The sequence below is a fragment of the Hyperolius riggenbachi genome, chromosome 8, assembly GCF_040937935.1.
Source record: "Hyperolius riggenbachi isolate aHypRig1 chromosome 8, aHypRig1.pri, whole genome shotgun sequence".
In the NCBI taxonomy this organism is placed as follows: Eukaryota; Metazoa; Chordata; class Amphibia; order Anura; family Hyperoliidae; genus Hyperolius; species Hyperolius riggenbachi.
The window spans coordinates 152,903,808-152,926,301 of record NC_090653.1 but is presented as its reverse complement, the minus strand read 5'-3'; the positions used below and the strand labels follow the sequence as shown (position 1 = coordinate 152,926,301).

At 42.1% G+C, this 22,494-nt stretch overlaps 1 protein-coding gene across 2 annotated transcripts in view; it reads right to left on the bottom strand.

Moving 5' to 3' along the window:
* Nucleotides 1–1,048: 1,048 nt before the first annotated feature.
* Nucleotides 1,049–22,494, bottom strand: part of LOC137527131 (cysteine-rich hydrophobic domain-containing protein 2-like) — a 43,067-nt gene continuing 21,621 nt past the window's right edge. For both annotated transcript variants that reach the window (XM_068247554.1, XM_068247555.1), the window contains exons 3-6: nt 18,363–18,518; nt 9,652–9,708; nt 8,617–8,676; nt 1,049–6,225 (exon numbers count right to left, since the gene is read on the bottom strand). In XM_068247554.1, coding sequence (XP_068103655.1) covers nt 6,175–6,225; nt 8,617–8,676; nt 9,652–9,708; nt 18,363–18,518 — 324 coding nt within the window. In that variant the 3' untranslated portion in view covers nt 1,049–6,174. The remainder of the gene's footprint in view (nt 6,226–8,616; nt 8,677–9,651; nt 9,709–18,362; nt 18,519–22,494) is intronic.

The following is a 22,494-nucleotide window of genomic DNA, read 5'->3' as shown; positions in this document are numbered from 1 at the left end:
TGTAAGAAAGGCACCTATAAAAAAGGGCGCAGTGGAATGCAGCTAGTAAAATATCTACTACTGCATTTTGATAGTAAAATATCAGTAATATTAACCAATATTTTACTATGGCTAAACCTAGCCCTACTCTCATACAGAACCTTTCTCTGGTGGTGCCTAATCCCAAGTCACCCCCCCCCCCTCGGTGATGCGAAAACCCGGAGGCGCCCGATTAGCAGCAAGAGGGGGCAATATCCGCAGACAGGATTGAAGAAAAAAAATGACCTATAGATAACCAAGTTATGCGCAAGCCAATTTTTCTTCCCACAACCCTGTGAGGAAATTGCCCCCTCTTGCTGCTAATCTAACCTTCACAGCCACATATAGCAGCTATTCTAAAAGCCGCGATCTGCAGGAAGAAGGTAAAATTCAGCGCCTGCTGCCATGAGCCCAAATTTCCCTATCATGCCAAAAAAATGTGGCTTTTCCTATAGGCGCCTATGGCAGCGTCGTTTTTGCCAAAAGGGTTCCTGCGCCCTTTCATCCTGCTTCGATAACCTGCAAATGGGTACAATCAGTTGATGGATTGCCTAAAAACTTAAAGGGATACTGTAGGGGGGTCGGGGGAAAATGAGTTGAACTTACCCGGGGCTTCTAATGGTCCCCCACAGACCTCCTGTGCCTGCGCAGCCGCTCACCGATGCTCCGGCCCCGCCTCCGGTTCACTTCTGTAATTTCTGACTTTAAAGTCAGAAAACCCCTGCGCCTGCGTTGCCGTGTCCTCGCTTCCCCTGATGTCACCAGGAGCATACTGCGCAGGCACAGACCATACTGGGCTTGTGCTATACACTCCTGGTGACATCAGCGGGAACGAGGACACGGCAACGCAGGCGCAGGGGTTTTCTGACTTTAAAGTTGGAAATTCCAGAAGTGAGCCAGAGGCGGGGCCGGAGCACCGGTGAGTGGCTGCGCGGGCACAGGAGGTCTGTGGGGGACCATTACAAGCCACGGGTAAGTTCAACTCATTTTCCCCCGATCCCCCTACAGTATTCCTTTAAAATATGTAATGGAGACTTGCATATTGCGTGCACTGAGCTTGAAAGATCCTGCAAAGGAAATAATGTAATGGTACGTGCCAGCACCCCACATGCCAGTCTGTGTTGCCTTTTTTACAAACTGGGAAAACAGATAAAGGATAGGACACTATGGAAACAAACAAAGCAGACGTTACAATTTCTGCTCTTGTTAAATCATGTCTGTGTGTGGAAGTTAATAATACTTCTCAAATGCTGATTTTGCAGTTAAGAGATACTGAAAAATTATTTCTATTCTGGTAAAAGTTTGAAGGTGCGCAAAGGCAGTAAAAGAACATCCATCCTGATAGGAAGCAGCCTCCTCCATCAGTGAGTGTCGATCTAGCAGGAAAATATTACCGGAGGTCATAAGTCTCTTACACGCTGAATTAGTGTTAATGATCATTAGGGCGGCATTTCGGAGAATTAAAACTGTAGAGATGACAGATATATATAAGCTATAGCTAAGCAACATGTACTGTTCAATGGAGAGGAGAAGTGGCAGGTGTTGCCTCAGTGAGTGGCATCCTGCGGTGTGGGAACAGAAGAATATAACATACTTAGGTATCACTTAACAGTGATAAACTACCGGTATTATGCCTTCATGGGCAGCTGTACACACACTAGCCTATTGGCCGGTGCGGTGCAGACAGATCATCTTAGCCAAGGATTGGTTATTTTTAGCCTTTGTGCAAGAACTTGCTGTAATGCTGAGCAGGCTCTGATTTAATGCAAGTCATCTAAAGACAGTATTTAAGTCACTTACAAAATAATCTATAGCACTCATTCTACTAAACACTATAAAAGCAATCAGGCTCAACTTAGTTCAGCGAAGCAGTGCAACATGCCCAGTGTGCAAAAGGCCTAATGTGTAACCTGCATAGCAGAGGGTGAATTCTTCTGAATAGTAGTGCCTATAATTTCGAGATCAGCCATCTTTGCCTTCTAAAAAAATATATTTCACTATAGGGGAGCAAAGCTTAAGCACACTGGGCCTCATGCAGTAAAAAGTGTTTTTGGTGCTCAGTGCAAACCTTCAGCTAGATAATCTTTTTTACCCTTGCAGTCAAAGCCTTGCAGGCTGAGAGAATTTCCTTTAGAACATGTTTCATAAATTAGGAACATTGCAGTTCGGCGGAGTTACATGACGATGTCATATTTGCAAGAAAATGAGCAATAGCTACATTTCTCATCTAAAGAAAAGGGAGAGGGGTAAAATGAATTAGCAGTTTATCTCCATTCATGAGTCCTATAAAGGCAAAGCTAAACTCTGGTACTAAAAGAGGTGAATAAGCTGATAAAAGAAAACCTCCTTCAAGCTCTTTTACACTACATACGATCCTGATGCAATTCTAATTTTGATGCGATTTTAAAAAGTCCTGCATGCTGCATTTTTTCTCCTTGTGCTCCCTGCATCCAGTGAAAATTGCATCAAAATGGCACCAGAATCGGATCAGAATCACATTGCGAGTTGCAGTGTATAAGAAGCCTGCAGCTAGTTTAAATGAAACTAACAGGTATAAATGTTAAAGCAGGGTTTCTTCTGCAGCAGAGCAGCTGAACTTGTAAACTAGCATCTGCAGGACGATATCGTTTCACAGAAGCAGGGGTTCAGTCATGTTTTCTTCACTATCCTTATGGCACTTTCAGAAAAGTTACTGGATTTGCAGAGAACCGTACAGGCTATTTTAAACCCTTTCATTTCTTCTACTGTGTAGTAGCACATACAAAGCTATCTAGGAAGATTGACCACAATGCCTGACAATTTTATGTCAATCTTTAAGTGCACAGTCCTGAAATACTTCACATATCCCATCAGAACATTAAGAAAGTTTTAAGTCTGCTTTAACGCATTGTAGAACTTTGCCTGTTCAAACAAAGGCTACACAGTCTGGGAACATCTATAAATCATAAGTAATCATATATTTATTTCGTTTTTTTCTGAAAGAAGCAGTCTTTAAAAAAAACAACAAACAAAAAAACGTTCCTGTGTTAATTATATTGAAGAATCACTTGTTTTTAACCCACAGGTGCAGGGAATCACTGGTGGTTCGATCTCCCGCTGTAGACTTTTTCTCACCCCCCCCCAGTCAACTGACAGACAGTCACTAGAGAGGCGGGAGGCCTGGCCACAGTCAGGACCATAGTTGGTTCTGCAAATCCTGCTGAATGGAGGTTGATTGAGGAATTGCAGCAGGATTTCAAGCAGTGTTGAAAAGATCACTGGTGATCTGCCTTTTGTGAAATGCAGTTCTAAAGAAAAATAATATATAAACAAATACCTGAACTACGGGTAGAGATGGTCAATTATGCACTACGCTAACAGTTTTGCATTAATGGAAATTGTTGCATCTTATTCAATTTAATCCAGCTTGGAATTGGATCAATCAAAATCATCAACTACTGCATTTGAGGTGTTCAATTCCAAGTTGCATACATTTAAATCATCATAAAATCTGCATCTTACTGACCATCTGTGAATACAACATTAAAGTTTAACTGTTAAAACTTCCCTGGTAACCTGAACACATTCTCCACTTCAATAATCTGGACAGCACTGGGTTGCACCTTAGAAAATGCACACTAGTATTTGTATCAAGTACTATCAAAATTTACTGGCAACTTGCAAAAGCTGTGGTTACAATGCATCTAATAGTCATGTTTCAGGATATGAAGTGCTGTACAGAAAAAGAGGCTGCACTCGACAAAGTAAGTGCTGGTGCCGCCTCTGGGTAAACACTATAGTCTGTATGTCTAAACGCTTATCTGAAAACACAGTTCATACAAATATGTAGCAAAAAATATTGTGGCAATGTACGTAAACAATGCAATTCCTTATCAACTAACCACTTGCTTGGGGCCTTCAAATTAACATTTTGGTGGTAGTTTGTATTGTTGCCACATCAAGCAAATTGTTTTCAGCTTATTAACTCATATTTGGTAAAAAATAAAGAACTTAAATATATAAGCCTTGGCACCTCCAATGGAAGCAGTTTCCTTTACATCTGTGTTTTCTATAAGGCCAGTATGTATTACAGTGAAAATGAAGACCATCAATGGTTCCAGGTGGTTTGTAAATGAAGTTGGTTTCTGAGGGTACTTTTATTTATAGAACATGACAATATGAACACTAATGTCAGGTGCCTATTCTGAAGAAATGTATAGAGGAAAGTAAACATAGGACTTCCATGTATGCCATGGCTTCACAATCAGGAGCAAGGCTGCTGAACTCCAGAGAGTAACCTCAAATTGGCCATTCACATTGACACCTGTAAAGATTACAGGCTTTAGAAGCATTACTGCCAGGCAGAAGGGATGCCACTTGTGTGACTGTAGAAACAAAAATGGGATTATTATGCAGTCACACTTTCATATTAATATGGGCACCTTTACTGTGCAGATAAATTGCTGCATCAAGCTGTTCACATGCACATTATTTGTTGATACTGTATGCAACACTACCCATAATCGGCCAAACTGGACAACCCAAACCCAGCTTCCTAAAAAAATGGTTAGCACATCCAGGCTTGTGCAGGGTCACAGGACAAATGCTTGTAGTCCTGCCGGACAGGTGCAATGCATTCTCATGGCCCCCAAAAATGTGCCATAAAAAGCAAACAAAAAAAATAAAAAACAGCCCTAATTTTTCGACTACTTTTCTTTATCTGCCCCACAGTGCATGTTAAAACAGACAAAACAAGATTGTGTGTTAAAGCTAAACTCCAGGGAAGCAGCCAAATATAGCAAGCATACAATTTCTGAACTGCCATAAAAGTTTGTTTTCTGTTCATGCTGTTGTGTGATTCAGACAGTCCAACTATCCATACAGAACAGACATAATAAGCAGCTCCATGAGCTATTACCCTTCTACCATTTTCAACTTGGTGACATGTCCTAGTCACATGACCTCCTTCCCAGCCTGCTGACTGGATAGCGAAAAGCAGCAGCACATTTATTAGCCACTACACTGCTCTTTATTTTCATAAGCAGGCTACTAATAGTAATGTAGTAAAATTTAAACTATATACTGTTAGGTAGGGGTTTAAAATAAAACTATACTTGCATGATACCAGATGAGTTTGTATATTTTTTTCTCATTTGTTTGGGCCTGGAGTCCAGCTTTAAACATCAGCATGGCAAAGAAATGGGCTGCTCCCAATACATAAACATATCTGTAAAAGTGCAAGTCTGTCTGCCACATATACCATCCAATTATGGCTTAAATTATATAAAAATGCTTGGTACACCAGCAACACAAAACAATGCAGACAGGTTTCTTAAGTTGAAAAAAGTAAAATGGTTCATACAATCAAAGGATGCCTACATGTACATTTAGATCTTACCTAGAATCATTGGCAATAATGTAACAGTTATATTACATTCTGTAAACATAAGTATAACACTTGCAGGTTTGAAAAAAAAATGCAATATTTACAGTTTTTTGGTTAAATCTATTTCAGCTTTCGATATAGCTTTCTGACGTGTTGGTATACCACAGATCTCTGCGTAACCATATCATTAAAGGTATGTACATACAGATCAGACTCATTAGGCGACACTCTGCATTTCTTGAGCTTTGAAACCCAGCAATTCCTGCCAGAATAGCAGGAACAGGGGAACAGGCTGCTTATCTCAGCTTATAGGGCACAGGTGTACAGGTAGATGTTATTTTGTACAAGTGGCAGAAAACTGAACTTATAAGCTGCAATAGTAGATGCAGGTACAGTAAGGCATTAAGCTAGAGTTAAAGCAGCACTGATGTATGTTTAATTACAACTATATACATGAATGAGCGTCCACAGAACATTAATCCCGGCACTGTGAAGTGGTATCGGCAAAGTCTGCTATCTGACACTTGCATTGCACAGGCAAAAACAAAAAAGTGCAACACAGAACGCTTCCCTTAACATAAAAAAAAAATAAGTGTGCAAATTTTTGTTTTTTTACATGTAAAAAATACAGAAGCTATTAGGGTGCTGTACTGTTGTACAAAAAGTCCCCCTGTTGTGTTTTTAAAACACAGTAGTAGTATACCTTTTCTTTCCAAAAACCATCTATAAAGGCACTGAGTGTAGGAATGACAGGTAACAAAATACTATGAAATTAAGCTGGGATGCCATCTTCAGTCTGGTCGAAATATTGGATACTTTGGTACGAATTCTATAAGTATAACCTGGGGGAAAGATCAGAACGGGTGTTAGAATTTAATAACTGCAAAATCTTTATTGTACAATCTTACCAAATCTATTTAGTAGAAGGGTAAACTGAGAATACTTGGAATGGATATTTTAGGTCGTACCTCAATTAAATAGAAGTGGTAAGATTGTACAATCCAGATTATATCATTAGTGGGCACCTTAAAGCATTAGGGCCTGTACACACTGAAAAACGCAAGCAAAATCGCAAGTGCATGCGTCTTTAAAGTGCATGTAGTTTTAAAAACGCATGCGCTTTTGCCTGCGTTTTTTGTGCGTTTGCGTTTTTCTTGTAATTGCTGATTGGCTAAAGAATACTTTTTTTTTTCTAGTTTACATTTCAACAGGAATCAGGAGATTGCAGAGTCTTCTGGGATACTGACTTCTGAAAAACGCAGGCAAAAACGCAAGCGCATGCGTTTTTAATGCGTTTTTAATGCGCTGCGCTTAAAAAAGCGCAGCAGGCACTGCGATTGCGTTTTTCTAAAAACGCATCGCACCAGTGTGTACAAGTCATCACGATTTTCATTCTTTTTCAAAAGACCTTGCGATTTTAAAAACGCATGCGTTTTTAAAAACGCAGCGCAAGCACAGCAGTGTGTACAGGCCCTTACTGTATATCCAAATATTTCACAATAAAAAGGTGCATGCCAGGTTGTTCAATTGTATTAGCCAGGGCTGTGGATTCGGAAGTTTCATAAACTGAGGAGTCGGATGATTTTTGAACCAAATCCATAACCTTTGTAAAAATTAGACTAAGGCCCCGTTTACACTTAATCAGTTGGTACGCATTTTTTTTCTTCTGCACAGCAGTGCATTGTTAAAAATATTTCAGTTAAAACGTGTGAACTGTGCCATAGGTAAACATGGGCATTACTTTGAAAATCAGTTGTTCTTTCAGTTATAACAGAGAGCAACTGATTAAAAGGGAACATGAAGCGAGTAAAAAATATTTAAAATAAACACATGATATAGCTGCAAATGAATATTACATACTAACCTCACCATCACTTCCTCTAAGAAGCTCACCATTTTCTTTTTACAGTGATCCCTTCCAGTTCTGACAATATTTTGTCAGAACTAAAATATACCAGTTGCTGTCAGTTATATATCAGCAGCTGTCAGTTACAACTGAATGTGCAAGGTAATGTCCATGTTTCCCTATGGCTCAAGTGGGTGATATTACAGTTTAACAGTGTGCTGACCAGGAAGCTGTTAGTGGGTAATGGCCATTTTTAGAATGGAGGGCAGAGAATTCCATTGATCACAGTGGACAAATGGGACACGGTAGAAGAGAAAGAGATTGAGGAGTAGGCCCTGTGGGAGGTAAGTATGACATTTGTATGGTTATTTTGACTTTTTATTTGCAGTTCAGGTGCTCTTTAAGTGTAAATAGGGCCTAAGGCCCCTATTACACTTAATCAGTTGGTCTCAGTTAAAACTGAAAGAAAACTGATTTTCAAAGTATTGTCCAGGTTTTCCTATGGCACAGTTCACACAGTTTCACAAAGCACTGCTAAGGGAAAAAACACGTACCAACGCATACTAACGCACACTAACACATACCAACTGATTAAGTGTAAACGGGCCCTAAGGAATCGGAGTCGACGGTTTCATAAACTGAGGAGTTGGATCATTTTTGTACCGACTCCACAGCCCTGGTATTAGCTACACATTATTTAGATACTTTTCATATAATTATCCAATAAATCTGACAAATAATACCACAAATGCCATTAGTTGTCTGCATGCACAACATCCTTGTGTTCTTCTCTGGCAATTCTGATACTTTTCAAGATTCTCCTTAGGGCCCTTTCACACCATAGGACTTTTTCGGCGTTTTAACGCCACAGCCGAAGTTGGCATTTTCTAAGGTAAAATTAAAGTCCATAGACTTTCATTTAACCTTTCACATCTAACTCGGCGTTTTGGAGCGTTGCGTTTCAACGCTCCCAGGAGCTTTTTCAGGGCTGTTTACAGCCGAAGTTGGCTGTTGGCGTTTCAATGATAGTCAATGGAAAACGCCAACTTCAGCATTTTCAAAGCGTTTTACAGCTGACTTGTTCACTTATTTTTATAGAAAAAAAAAAAAAGGGACGTTTTCATATGAGCTGTAAAACGCTTTGAAAACGCTTTGAAAACGCTATGTATTGGCGTTAAGCAAAAGGCTGACTTTCAGCCTTTTCTACCGCAGCCTCTAGTGTGAAAGAGCTCTAAGAGATAAACTTTTACTTTGCTATCTGGGGAGGGGGAGTGTTTGGAGGCCAGGCAGGGGGACTACGTTAATTTACTAAAATTAACTTAAGCAAGTATACCTTTCCAGTTCCTTGCTGCTGATTTATTTATGCATACAATAAAGTAATACTCACATATTCCATCATATTGTTTGATTCACATTTCCTTCGACTCAACTTCCAGTGCAAGCCAAGCTGAAGAATAAAATAATAATGGCGAAAAATTAAATCAAAGTGAACCTGAGGTGAAAATGAACATATGAGATAAACAATTGTATCTAACCTCCTAAAAATTACTTTTATAGGTATCCTCAAGTTCAACTTTATGTTTAAAACGTAAAAAGTAGTTTTAAAAAGTTTTACTGCCCTTGCTCAGTGACACGTTCTTTGTGTCCCAGAGCTAAAATATATTGACTATGGACATCTTTTTATCGATCCTCTGTACTCAGAAGTCGTTCTCTGCCCATAAAAAGTTATACGGCTATAATTTCTATCAGTGAGGGTTACACAATAGTCTGACTAGGTCCCGACTAGAGAGAAACTGTCAGATGCATACCTGAATGTTAACTCTTTCAGAAAAAGAAAAAAAAAAAGGAACACAGCCTAGTTATGTGTATGCATGGCACTGTACATACATGTCTATCTCATCATGTCACCTCAGGCACACTTAAAAGAAAACACAAGAGGGGAAAATTAAAGAAAGAAACATACCTCCATGATCTATAGGCCTGTTTGGACTTGGACCTCTCTAGGGTCTTTATCGCATCCGGTCTCCCCTCACTCTTGCTGCTGTCCATCCCTGTGCCACCTCTGTACTCACTCTCGCACAGCTGTGTTTAGCAGTCATGACAGAGCATCTTGGGCATACACAGTTCCAATTCTTTCTGAAATGTGCATGTCCAAGAGGCTCTCAGTCATGGCTTCTGTGCCAAACCATGCAGAAGCACCATACATGGGGAAAGGAGGGAGAAATTTGCAGTCAGCTATGAAGAGGGCATACAGCTGCAAAACAGAGGGAACGCCAGACGCAGTAAGGAGCCTGGAGGGTCTGAAAATTCTATAGAACATAAAGGTGAGAATATAACTTATGTTTCCCCTCATACATACACTTTAAAGGCTTCTGTATGCTATCAGTTTAATCATGTGGGTACTTTTCTACTGTGTACTTACCTTGTGATATAATCTGTTATTCTCCCAGTCTAAAAGTTTGTGAATGGATCTCCTTGTCTACAAAACAAAAGAATCAGCAAAAATCGATCATTGAACACTTTAATTATTGCAAACAATATTATACAGAAAACATTGCCAAACAATGAGGTGAGCCTCACTGGTGAGGAGCAGACATTTCCAGTGAGGCCTAAAAAGCCAGTTACCAGTTAGTATTCTTCCAACTGTTTCTTTTACTAGAAATTCTCTGATCTGACTTCCTGGCATGTAATCTGTTGAGTGGAGTGTATAGAGCAAAGAGGACTGAGTGAAGGAGGAGATGGGAGTGGTGAGAATTGGGGCACAGAAACCACAACTTAGGATATCTGAATTTAGACCGAATAAAAAAAAAATAAGCTGAAAATGTTGATTCATCCCCAGGAAATGTTACTGCAAATATCAGTGTGCAAATCACTGTGTTAGAATCTGCCGAAGATCGATGTCCCAACATAGCTGTCAATTGGAAGAAGGACGTAGCATGTCATGTAAAGCGCAGTGTATACCGCAAATGAATGGAGAATCCAGGTTTTCGAATTCGAACACCAACATTAGCTAGAAATACTAGTTTTGAAATCTAAAATATCCCTCATGAGGAAATGCTCACTGCAACTTGATAATGTAAGTTTAAGGTTTTAATGCCTTTTTTTCTGAAACACAGCCCTTCTTAACTGATCAAGAGACTCTGAAGCGACAAAAAAATTGCTATTTTTACCTGCTAGTTTCCATAAGTAGTATGAGGAGACATGAAAAGCTGCATTCCAGCGGAAAAACCAGGGGCAGGTAAAAATAGCAATTTTTTTGTCGCTTTAGACTCTCTTTAAGTAGCTGCTTCTTCGTATACTTTAAAGAGCTTAAAAGGAACCTGAACAGAGTAAAATTAATTTAAATAAACACATGACGTAGCTGCAAATTGTAATTGCAGTTGTATATCAGCAGCTGACAGTTACAACTGAATGTGCAAGGCAATGTACATGTTTCTCTATGGCGCAAGTGGGCGATATTACAGTTTAACAGTGTGCTGACCAGGAAGCTGTTATGGGGTAATGACCATTTTTAAAATGGAAGATGGAGAATTCCATTGATCACAGTGGACAAATGGGACGCAGGAGAGGAGGAAGAGATTGAGTATTAGACTACATTGGTGGTAAGTATGACCTGTGTAAGGTTATTTTTACTTTTTATTTTCAGTTCAGGTTCTCTTTAAAACATATAGATCTCTATAAGAACAACCCTTCCTCTGCACCACTTAAAGCAGAAACTGTTAGCAACTCATTTAGAGGGGAACAGCCTTTTCAAATAATTGTTCATTTAATATAATTTGATAAGAATTAGTTTCCAACAGAGATAAGCAACAGCATAATAACCTTTAAAGAAAAACATTTCTTTGTTACAGCTAATACAAACCCAGCAATACATTTTCATAGCTCTGCCTCCAACAGCAGCAAAATCCACGACCAAGAAAGTTATGGATTTTGTGGGGGAGAGGGAGGGGGGAGTTAGGGGGGGGGATTTAGATAGATTACAGACATGGGGATGCGGCGGTTTAGGTGGGGCTAATGTGTTAAACAGGATTGTGTAATAAAAAAAAGGATTTTTAAGAGGCTTCAGAGTCTCTTTAAAGAAAACCTGAACTGAAAATTAAAAGTCAAAATAAACATACACAAGTCATCCTAACCTCCTGTGTAGTCTACTCCTCAATCTATTTTTCCTCTGTTGCGTCCTGCTTGTCCACTCTGATCAATGGAATTCTCCGTCCTCCATGTTGAAAATGGCTATTACCCCATAACAGCTTCCTGGTCAGCAAACAGTTAAACTGTAACAGCGCCCACTTGAGCCATAGGGAAACATGGACATATCAGTTCTCCTTTCAGCTGTAACTGACAGCAACTGATATATAACTGACAGCAACTGATATATTTCAGTTCTGACAATATGTTGTCAGAACTGGAAGGGATCACTGTAAGAAGAAAATGGTGAGCTTCTGAGAGGAACTGATGGCAAGGTAACTATGTAATGTTCATTTGAAGTTACCTCGTGTTTATTTTAAATAATTTTACTCAGTACAGGTTCTCTTTAACAGCTACTCTACAGCTATATCCTAAGTTTAGTTAAAATGCATCTCTGGTGTACATATATTAAAAAAAAAAACCAGGAGGTACGCTAATGCTTAAAACTTCCAACAAGAATTTTCCCACACACTGTGCATAGATCTGCCTACTTGCAGAAAATGGCCCTGGTCTTTTCTATATCAGGTATAAAAAGGGTAGATGCCTTTTTCTGCAAGGAGGCAGGGCTACACGCTGTAACCCGGCTGACATGGGGCTCTGGTAAATCTTATCCTACAGATGAAGCGTTGGGGCAATCACGCTGGCAATGATAGGCTGGGGTGGCTGACAGGGTAGGGTGTCAGCTTCCAGGGCAGGAGCTTATTATTCCCAAAAGCAGATGCCATATAGCTTTGAAATTCCTAAGCTTTGGCAGTGATGAAATACATTTTATGTTACATACTTTCACTCAACAAGGTTGTTTTATGCAAATTAGAAGAGTCGGAGGAATCAAACTGAGCTGCACAGATTCCACAGCCCTGCACATGAAGGCATACAGCAGTGCAGTTTCTAGGCTAAAATGCACCCAGGGCGAGGGTGTAAAAATTGTGACCCCCCCCCCCCCCCCGAGCAAGGTATGGGTGCCCGCAGTATAGGTTAGCCAGGTCTAGTTGCACTTAGTATAGGTCCCCCCAGTATAGGTAGCCAGGCATAGGTGAGCCAGTATAGTTGCCGCTATAGGTTAGCCAGGTAGGTGCCTTCAGTATAGGTAGCCAGTATAGTTGTCCCCAGTATAGGTTAGATAGGCAGGCGCCCCGGTATAAGTTAGATAGGTAGGTGTCCCAGTACAGGTTAGCTAGGTGGGTGCCTCTAATATAAGTAGCCAGAATAGTTGCCCCCAGCATAGGTTAGATAGGTAGGTGCCCCCAGTATAGGTTATTTAGGTAGGTGCCTGCAATATAGGTAGCCAGTATAGTGGCCACCTGTATAGGCTAGCTAGGTAGGTGCCCCCAATACAGGTTAGATAAGTGCCCCCAGTATAGGCTAGATAGGTAGCTGCCCCCCAGTGTAGGTTAGATAGGTAGCTGCCCCCCAGTGTAGGTTAGATTAGGTAGCTGCCCCCCAGTGTAGGTTAGATAGGTAGCTGCCCCCCAGTGTAGGTTAGATAGGTAGCTGCCCCCCAGTGTAGGTTAGATTAGGTAGCTGCCCCCCAGTGTAGGTTAGATTAGGTAGCTGCCCCCCAGTGTAGGTTAGATTAGGTAGGTGCCCCCCAGTATAGGTTAGATTAGGTAGCTGCCCCACAGCGTAGGTTAGATTAGGTAGGTGCCCCCCAGTATAGGTTAGATTAGGTAGGTGCCCCCCAGTGTAGGTTAGATAGGTAGGTGCCCACCAGTGTAGGTTAGATTAGGTACGTGCCCCCCAGTATGGGTTAGATAGATAGCTGCCCCCCAGCGTAGGTTAGATTAGGTACGTGCCCCCCAGTATAGGTTAGATAGGTAGCTGCCCCCAGGATAGGTTAGATAGCTAGCTGTCCCCTATAATGGAGGGGGGAACTGGAGCCGCGGGGAGGGCAGCCCGACCTCTCCCTCCCTCCCCTCTCCCGGGCCGCCCTCCGTGCTCCCCCCTCAGATGCAGAGCGAGCAGCCGGGAAGCGCTGTTTACAACTCACCTCCCGGGCTCCAAGCGCTGCTCTTTTGCCGCTGGTCTGTCTCCTCTCTCTGCATAGATGCGGATACACACACTGCTTCCTGCTAAACAGGAAGCAGCATGGCAGCGTGTGTATCCGCATCTATGCAGATAGACAGACCAGCGGCGAGAGAGCAGCGCTTGGAGCCAGGGAGGTGAGTTGTAAACAGCACTTCCCGGCTGCTCGCTCTGCATCTGAGGGGGGAGCACGGAGGGTGGCCCGGGAGAGGGGAGGGAGGGAGAGGTCGGGCTGCCCTCCCTGCGGCTCCGGCTCCCCCTTCCATTATAGCGCCCCCCCTTCCCAACAGCGCCCCGGGCGCCGGCAGGCCCAGCACGGCCCTAAAAACGGGCATGGCATACAGAATAACATATATAAGCTGTAGAATTTCAGCATGGCCAAATTTAAAGCTGTACTGTACTATTTCTGTGACTGGAGTTACAGTTCAACGAGTTACACTATAAAACCCCACATTTCTTTTTAACCATATTTCTCCAACTGTTTTACTACACTCTAAAATAGGAATGTAAGACAAAGATGCGAGATGTCACCATTATCTAGCATGGGTAGAAGAAAAGGAACTATGGTAGTTGTACTAAGTGAACAACTTGAAATTTCAGAATTTAAATGTCAATCCTCCAGAATTCACAGGACTGGATTTTTAATTCAAGAGAGGTTATATGTTGTACACCATAACATGTTGTACACCATAACATTTCATAAAGAACAATTTCAAGAAAAGAGATGATCAGTTTTGAATAGTAAACTAAGCTGTTACAACTGCTTCTGGATTTTCATTGGTGTCCTGTATCTTCATCTATGACAATTTGCATAACTTCCTGTTGTGACAGGAAGTTAGAAAAATACCTCTTAGAAGGGTGGTGGGGGATTATTACAACCATAACAGAGGTCTTTCTTAACACAGTGAGGAGAATTCTTTCAGCAGGGATGCAGAAAACAATATAATCTCCCAAAGGTTCCTTAAAGAGCCACTATCTCGAAAATTGTAAATTTTAAAATACATTCAAACAATTAGTACATTTCTTCCAGAGTAAAATGAGACAAATTACTTTTCTCCTATGTTTCTGTCTCTTAGGCCTTGTTCACATTGTGTTCCGATTGAGTTAGCGCTGGGCAATTTTTGAAGCGACTTTTTTTTGTGATTCCCGTCGCTTGGGTGGGTGGTGTGTTAAAAGCGATTTTCTAAGCGTTTTTCCAGAGCCTTGTTTTTTTATTTATTCCCTGACGCAAGTCAGGAAGTGAACTCTTTGACAGGGCTGTGGAGTCGGTCCAAAAATCCACCGACTCCGACTCCTCAGTTTAGGATTCCACCGACTCCGACTCCTCGACTCCGACTCCTCTAATTTGCATATTACAATTTTGTTGATTAAAAGTATGTAACATGAAATTCGTCTCTTAACTGCCAACGCTTAGGAATTTTACAAGACAACTGAAGTGAGAAGGATATGTAGACTACTATATTTATTCCCTTTAGACTAAAACTAGTCCTTGGTAAGAGTACTTGTAAAAGGTACAAACCGGAACAAAGAACATCTATCAGGCCCTAGGCAATGTAACTGTGGGTACATGTAAGAATGATGTGCAGGTACTCTGCAAGGGAATGAGGAGATTCTTCCTCTCTTACACATTATTCATGCACAATCTGAACAAGGTTTATGGGTGACAGACAACACCTCTGTGTTCAATGTGCACAGCATTCTCAGTGGATTCCCTGCAGCTCTGTGGGGAGTGCATATGTAGAGAATAGTACTACTGTGTAACAAAGTAAACCTGAGACAGATGAAATTAAAGTTTCATACATACCTGGGGCTTCCTCCAGCCCCCTTCAGGCTAATCAGTCCATCACTGTCCTCCGCCACCTGGATCTTCTGCTATGAGTCCAGGTACTTGAGCCAGTCGGGCGTAGTGCGCATGCACACACTCCGCCGCCAGGAGCATACTACACCTGTGCAGCACTATTGCGCAGGTGCAGAATGTTCCTGGCTGTGGGAGCGGCATGCGGCCAGACAGCGCTGACTGGCTGAATTACCAGGACTCATAGCAGAAGATCCGGGTGGTGGAGGACAGCGAGGGACTGATTAGCCTGAAGGGGGCTGGAGGAAGCCCCAGGTATGTATAAAACTTTACTTTTCATCCGTCTCAGGTACCCTTTAATTTGTAGTCACCAAACCAAATTTTAACAACATATCAAATTATTTGATTTCATCAGCAAAGGGAGTGCATACATTTGCATAAATCAGCATCAGTGCAGAATTATTTCCATCTCATTGACCATCTCTATTAGTGACACAGCTACACATCAGGCTTTATTCTTACAGCATAGATGTTATTTAGTATATATAAGAGATTCCTGTGTACACATCATATATACAGTCACAATCAGATATGTATATCTGACCTTAAAAATACGGGGACTGCTTTATTGAAGCAGCACAAGTAACTAATTTTGATTGGTTTATTTCATTTTTGTGGACTAAGCACAGCTATTACTGTATATATACTGTATATATACATTATTTTTAATGACTATTATCTGAGAAATAGAACATTTTATCATATTTTCTATTTTAATTACAGTTACAAATTCATTAGGAGTCGGAGTCGGAGTCGGTGCATTTTTTCCCGACTCCAGGCACCCAAAATTGCCCGACTCCGACTCCACAGCCCTGCTCTTTGACCTGAAAAATAATACATACAATGTATTTATTATTAACAACGCAAACTCAATCGCTGCACAAAGCGATTTTGTGAGCGTTTTTTGAATTTTTTTTCTATACCTTCCATTGAGGCAGAATCGCCAAAAAAATAAATAAATAAATTAAAAAAAAAAAAAAAAAAAGTACAGGCACCGCTTTGCTGAGTGGATCGGAAACAAACCGCTCAGATGTGAACTCTCTCGTAGGGAATCATTGCACATCCATTTCTAGGGCGATTTTGAAGATCGCCTGCACTTGAAAAAAGGGAAAAAACGTCCTTAGTGTGAACGAGCACTAACAGTAAGTAGCAGAAATCTGACAGAACCAACAGGTTTTGGAGTAGCCCATCTACTCATGGAGGCTTCTCAGGGTTTTCTTTATTTTCAAAAGCACTTAGTGCATGGCAGTTGCTCCATCCAACTGCCAAAATAGTTTTCAGCAAGTAGGGAGGCTGGCCAGCATCTTTGTATAAATGCTTTTAAAGAGAACCCGAGGTGGGATTTAATTATGTTACTGGGGCACAGAGCCGTTGCCCCATGGTGTGCCTCCATGTCCCCCCTGCGCGCTGCTATACCCCCCCCCTCCCCCGCAGTGCTGGCGACACGCAGCGTGTCGCCAGCACAATGTTTACCTAAGCGCTGTCTGTCAGCGCCGCTCCCCCGCATCGGATCTACCCGCCCGTGTCCCTTCCCTCCCGCTGATAGGAGGGAAGTGACGCGGGCGGGTAGCGGCGATGCGGAGGAGGCGGGGGAGCGGCGCTGATTGACAGCGCATAGGTAAACATTGTGCTGGCGACGCGCTGCGTGTCGCCAGCACTGCGGGGGGGGGGGGGTGGATAGCAGCGCGCAGGGGGGACATGGAGGCACACCATGGGGCAACGGAGGCTGGTCTTAGTGTGCACAACCAGCCTCTGTGCCCCAGTAACATAATTAAATCCCACCTCGGGTTCTCTTTAAGGGAGTGTCTTTATGAAGAATAAGGCCATGCTGAGAATCCCCCAGGAAGAGTTGGACTACCCCAAAACCTGTCAGTTCTGTCAGATTTCTACTACCTACTGTAAGTGACAGCAAGATGGTTCATTTTACTCTGGAAAAAAAATGTACTTCTTATTTGTACGAGTTTATATGCATTTTACATTGCGATAGTGGTCCTTTAAACTTTTCATCACTATGTAATAAAAAATTTTAAAAAAATTATTGGAATTGGACTTTAATGGGCCAGCGCTCCACTAATTGGAATTCTGTCCCCATTTTATTTTGTATTAAATACGATATACATAGTTTTAAGCTTTTGTCAGTGGTTGGTATAGAGTATCAAGAACAAAGGTGGTGGCATAGCGACACAAACAAAAAACCCAGGAGCGTGAAAGAGCCTACAGGGAAAGGTCATGGACCATAAAATGCAAGCAGCATTTTTTCCTTTGACATTAGTGTAGCAAGTAACATGACATTTGAAAACCATGAATTAGACTAATAATGTAAATAACCATAATTTAACTGACGTTAAATACATGATTTAATCTTAATGCTTACCTCAGAAGTAGGAGACCCCTGGATAGTCCAGAAGCTTCCAAGTTGCTCTTACAGCCCACAATTCCATTTCTATTTGAGAAGAGGCTTCTTGTGGCCACAATCTTGCCATGGACAAGCTCATCTGAAATGGCCATGCGTGCGCGCATACCCAGTAAAACTAAGCGCTTATGCACAGAGGTAAAACGCTATCCATGAACACCTTCGTCCTACTGGGTGCGCGCAGACGTTACTCACGCATGCCAAGCAGAGATGCACTCATTCACACCCGGAAGTGCCAGAAGAAGAAGAGAAGTTCTTGTGCTAGAGCAGGGGAAGACAGCAAGCCACTGAAGGTTTACAGCTACGGAGGTATCTAAATTTTGCTTCTGCTCCCCAACACAGGTTTGCTGTAATTATTTTAAATGCCTTTACTTAGAAAATGAAAGAGCAGTCCAATGATTTTCTCTAATTGGTGTTTTGTAACCGTTCACTATAAGCAATACATTTGAAATAGCACCATGGTCCAACACATGGCTACACCCACAAAGGACTCAAAGGGAGGAATATGGGGCATCGAGATGCAGCTGCTTCCTCAACATGATGTGTCTCATATGTCTTATGACTTCAATTTCACCTTGTAAATAGAGGTGGTGGAAATATATACTTAGCCTAAAGTAAAGACAACCACTTTCAAGCTGAACAATTTGTGATTACTGACCCTTTTATTCAGGCATATAACAGGCCACAAACTGAAGCCCAGCGTACAACAGCAGCAGATACAGCCACATAGCAGCCACTTCACATTGAGAGGGAGATTCTTCCTCAAGCAGGTATTCACACGACCAATACTGATTTTAAACTCCTCTGGAGCAACCTGCAAACATAGGTGACAAGTTAAACTCAGTTGTTACATTCCTACATAGTTATTTTTATGAAAAACAGTTGTGTGCCAATACTTTACTGTGATACGCAAGTTAAAGGTAACATGAAGTGAGGGTGAATAAAGTTAGATATTTACCTCAGTAATAGGAAGCCTCTGAATTGTTCCAGAGGCTTACCAGATTCCTGTCACAGCCCACACGTCCAGCACAGGGCCCCTCTATTTGATTTGATAAATGCAAGCTTATTGAGCCATTTGAATTCCTCCTTTGCATTTATTGTTTATATGATTGCGTGGAATGGTGACCCACATGAGGATATAGCACTGGCTGCCTAAGCTTAACCAGGCCTAAGGAAGGGGAGGTCCCCAGCACACACACACACACTGAATTGAGACTCGGTTCCTCAGGCAACGAATCGTTCAGAAGCCAAGTGCTGTACAGAGATGTTGCAAGACTGCAGCCCTACAAGGTGTTGTGATGCTAAGGAGGATGGAAGAAAAGGAATGACGATGTTTAACTTTGGGGAGGCTGTACACATGTTACATTTTTAATAATAATGGTCCGACTGGCTACTTCAGCACAGAACCCAGTGCATATGGAGTTTTAGATCTAGTTTTTACTTTTTTTTTCTCCTCCATCTCATTTCCATTAACAGTTTTACTACTGAATCTACAAAGTTATAATAGAGGACCCAGGGGCAGGATGTAAAGAAAAACACTCCAATAAAAATGCAGACAGTAATCTGTGTAAAGTATAGAGCTGCATGCCCACCTCCTCACTCTGCTCATCACAGGCAGGAGATAGTTAGAGTCAGTCTTATGCTAAGAGGAAAGGCATAGTTGGCCTCTCTTCCCAGTTCTTCTCTGACTTCCTAATGTGATGACTGGATAGAGGAAGAATTAGGATACAACATAGACTGCTGTTCAGTCTAAACATTCTGCATTGGACATTAATACAGCAAGTCAGTATTGCATACCCAGCCAGTCAGGTAATACAACAATTAACAATGCAAAAATGGGTTATAAACAACGCACAATAACAACCCAAAACTGTATTGCAAATTAGAATATTTCCATACAATGTGAATATAAAAAAATAAAAAAATAAAAAAAAAACCTAACTTAGGAATTTAACCCATTCAGGTTCCGTGGTTTTCACGAGAGAAATGTTCACCTCCCATTCATTAGCCTATAACTTTATCACTACTTATCACAATGAACTGATCTATATCTTGTTTTTTCCGCCACCAATTAGGCTTTCTTTGGGGGGTACATTTTGCTAAGAGCCACTTTACTGTAAACGCATTTTAACAGGAAGAATAAGAAAAAAATGGAAAAATTCATTATTTCTCAGTTTTCAGCCATTATAGTTTTAAAATAATACATGCCTCCATAATTAAAACTCACGTATTGTATATGCCCATATGTCCCGGTTATTACACCGTTAAAATTATGTCCCTATCACAATGTATGGCGACAATATTTTATTTGGAAATAAAGGTGCATTTTTTCCATTTTGCATCCATCACTATTAACAAGTTTAAAATAAAAAAAATATAGAAATATTTCATCTTTACATTGATATTTAAAAAGTTTAGACCCTTAGGTAAATATTTACATGTTTTTTTTTTTTTATTGTAATGGTTTTTTTTATTTATAGTAAACATTTTATTTGGGTAGTTTTGGGAGGGTGGGGGGTAAACAATAGATTTATAATGTAAATGTGTGTTGATTTTAATTCATTTCTATTTTCAGGTGTAGTATTACTTTTTGGCCACAAGATGGCGGCCATGAGTTTGTTTACATGACGTCACTCTAAGCGTAACATACGCTTAGAGTGGCGCATCAGGAAGTGAATGGCCAGAAAAGGCGCAGCTTCCGAGAGAAGCTGTCGCTTTTTCAGCGGGGGAGAGGAATCAGTGATCGGACTTCATAGTCCGATACATTGATTCCCTGACTACCGAATCCGCGGCCGGGAGTGCGCGTGCACGCGCGCGATCGGCCGCGGGGGCGTGCGGTAGCGCACATGGTTTCTGGACGTAGTTTCTACGTCCAGAAACCAAAATAGGTTAAAGAGAATCTGTATTGTTAAAATCGCACAAAAGTAAACATACCAATGCGTTAGGGGACATCTATTACCCTCTGTCACAATTTCGCCGCTCCTCGCCGCATTAAAAGTGGTTAAAAACAGTTTTAAAAAGTTTGTTTATAAACAAACAAAATGGCCACCAAAAAAGGAAGTAGGTTGATGTACAGTATGTCCACACATAGAAAATACATCCATACACAATCAGGCTGTATACACCCTTCCTTTTGAATCTCAAGAGATCATTTGTGTGTTTCTTTCCCCCTGCAGCTATCTTCCACTGAAGTGTCAGGCTGTTTCTTCCTGCAGAGTGCAGACAGCTCTGCCTGTATGTAATTCCTCAGTATGTGAAAGCCCAGCCAGCTCAGAGGAGGATTTATCCAGCTTGTAAAAGATAAGAGAGAAGAGAGAAGCTGTCCTAATCTAAATAATACACAGGCAGTGTGCATAGAGGGGCCTGGAGGGGGGAGATGCATCACAGAACCACAACACTGAAGAACTTGGCAGCCTTCCAGACACAGGCTGACAAGTCTGACAAGAGAGAGATAAGTTGATTTATTACAGAGATGGTGATAGTAGAACGTGCTGCAGTAAGCCAGAACACATTAGAATAGCTTTTTGAACTTGTAGGATGATAAAAAAACAGGATGAAATTTTTGTTACGGAGTCTCTTTAAAGTAAACCTGAGATGGAAGGGTTGAAAATGGGGCATCTACCGGACCATCCAGGAGGACGGCGGCATTGGGGGCGATCTGCGTGGAGGAAGTTGGAGAAAGCACCAGGTATGTATACAACTTTTCAAACCTTTTGTCTCAGACGGAGCAGAACAATTTGCCGCTGGCAAATTTATCCGCACCACAGACCGTATTGTGAATTACAGCTACAGCAGCGCTCAGAAGCTAATTTGTGTGCTGGAAAAAGAGAGCCCAAATTGCTTAAAAACAGTGTAATTCATCCGCAAGCAATAGCTGGCAGCCGAATTATGCCTTTCCCCCACTATCCATGGCGGCCTGGAGGGGGGGGGGGGGGGGGGGGGGGGAATAGTAATTAGCACCGCCGGGACTTGTTCATGACCAGAGTAAGCAGTTTATCGGCTTTATCCTGCGCTCAAATTTGTTGGCACAGATTTAGATGTATCCGTCTCAGGTACACTTTAACCACTTCAGGACCCCCCCCCCCCCCCCCCCCCCCCCCCAGTGACCAGGCTATTTTTTACAAATTAGGCCACTGCAGCTTTAAGGCCTCGTTGCAGGGCCGCACAACCTAGCACACAAGTAATCCCCCCCCCTCCTTTTTCTGCCCAGCTTTCTGTTGGTGGGCTCTGATTTCTGCCGGCATGTTTGTATTTTCTAATACATTTACCTTTTTTTTTTTATTATTATTACTATATCCCTCCCTCCTTCCTTAAAGTGAATGTTTACCATTATAAAAATCAAAAAGTCAGATACTCACCTAAGGAGAGAGAAGGCTCGGTCCTAATGAGCTTTCCCTCTCCTCTCCCGGTGCCCGGTCCCGCGCAGGATCCCCCGTGACAGTATTCGACCAGTTCGGTCAAATACTGCCACTTCCGCAGCCGAAGGGAGCTTTCGGAAGCCTTCGGGAGCACTCGGGCTCCCGAAGACGGGCCGCTCCATACTACGCATGCGCAAGCGCCCTGTATGACGCACTCGCGCGTGCGTAGCATGGAGAAGCCCGTCTCCGGAAGCCCGAGTGCTCCTGAAGACCTCCGAAGTCCCTGCGGCAGCGGACGCGAACAGGGGAGCCAACGCAGCACCGAGGCTCCTCCTCAGATCAGGTCAGAGACAGCAGGTCTGTGGTGCGCGTGCGCTTGCTGCTGGTGGATGCAGGCACCTGCTACTGCCTCTGTGCTGGCTGGACAGTGGG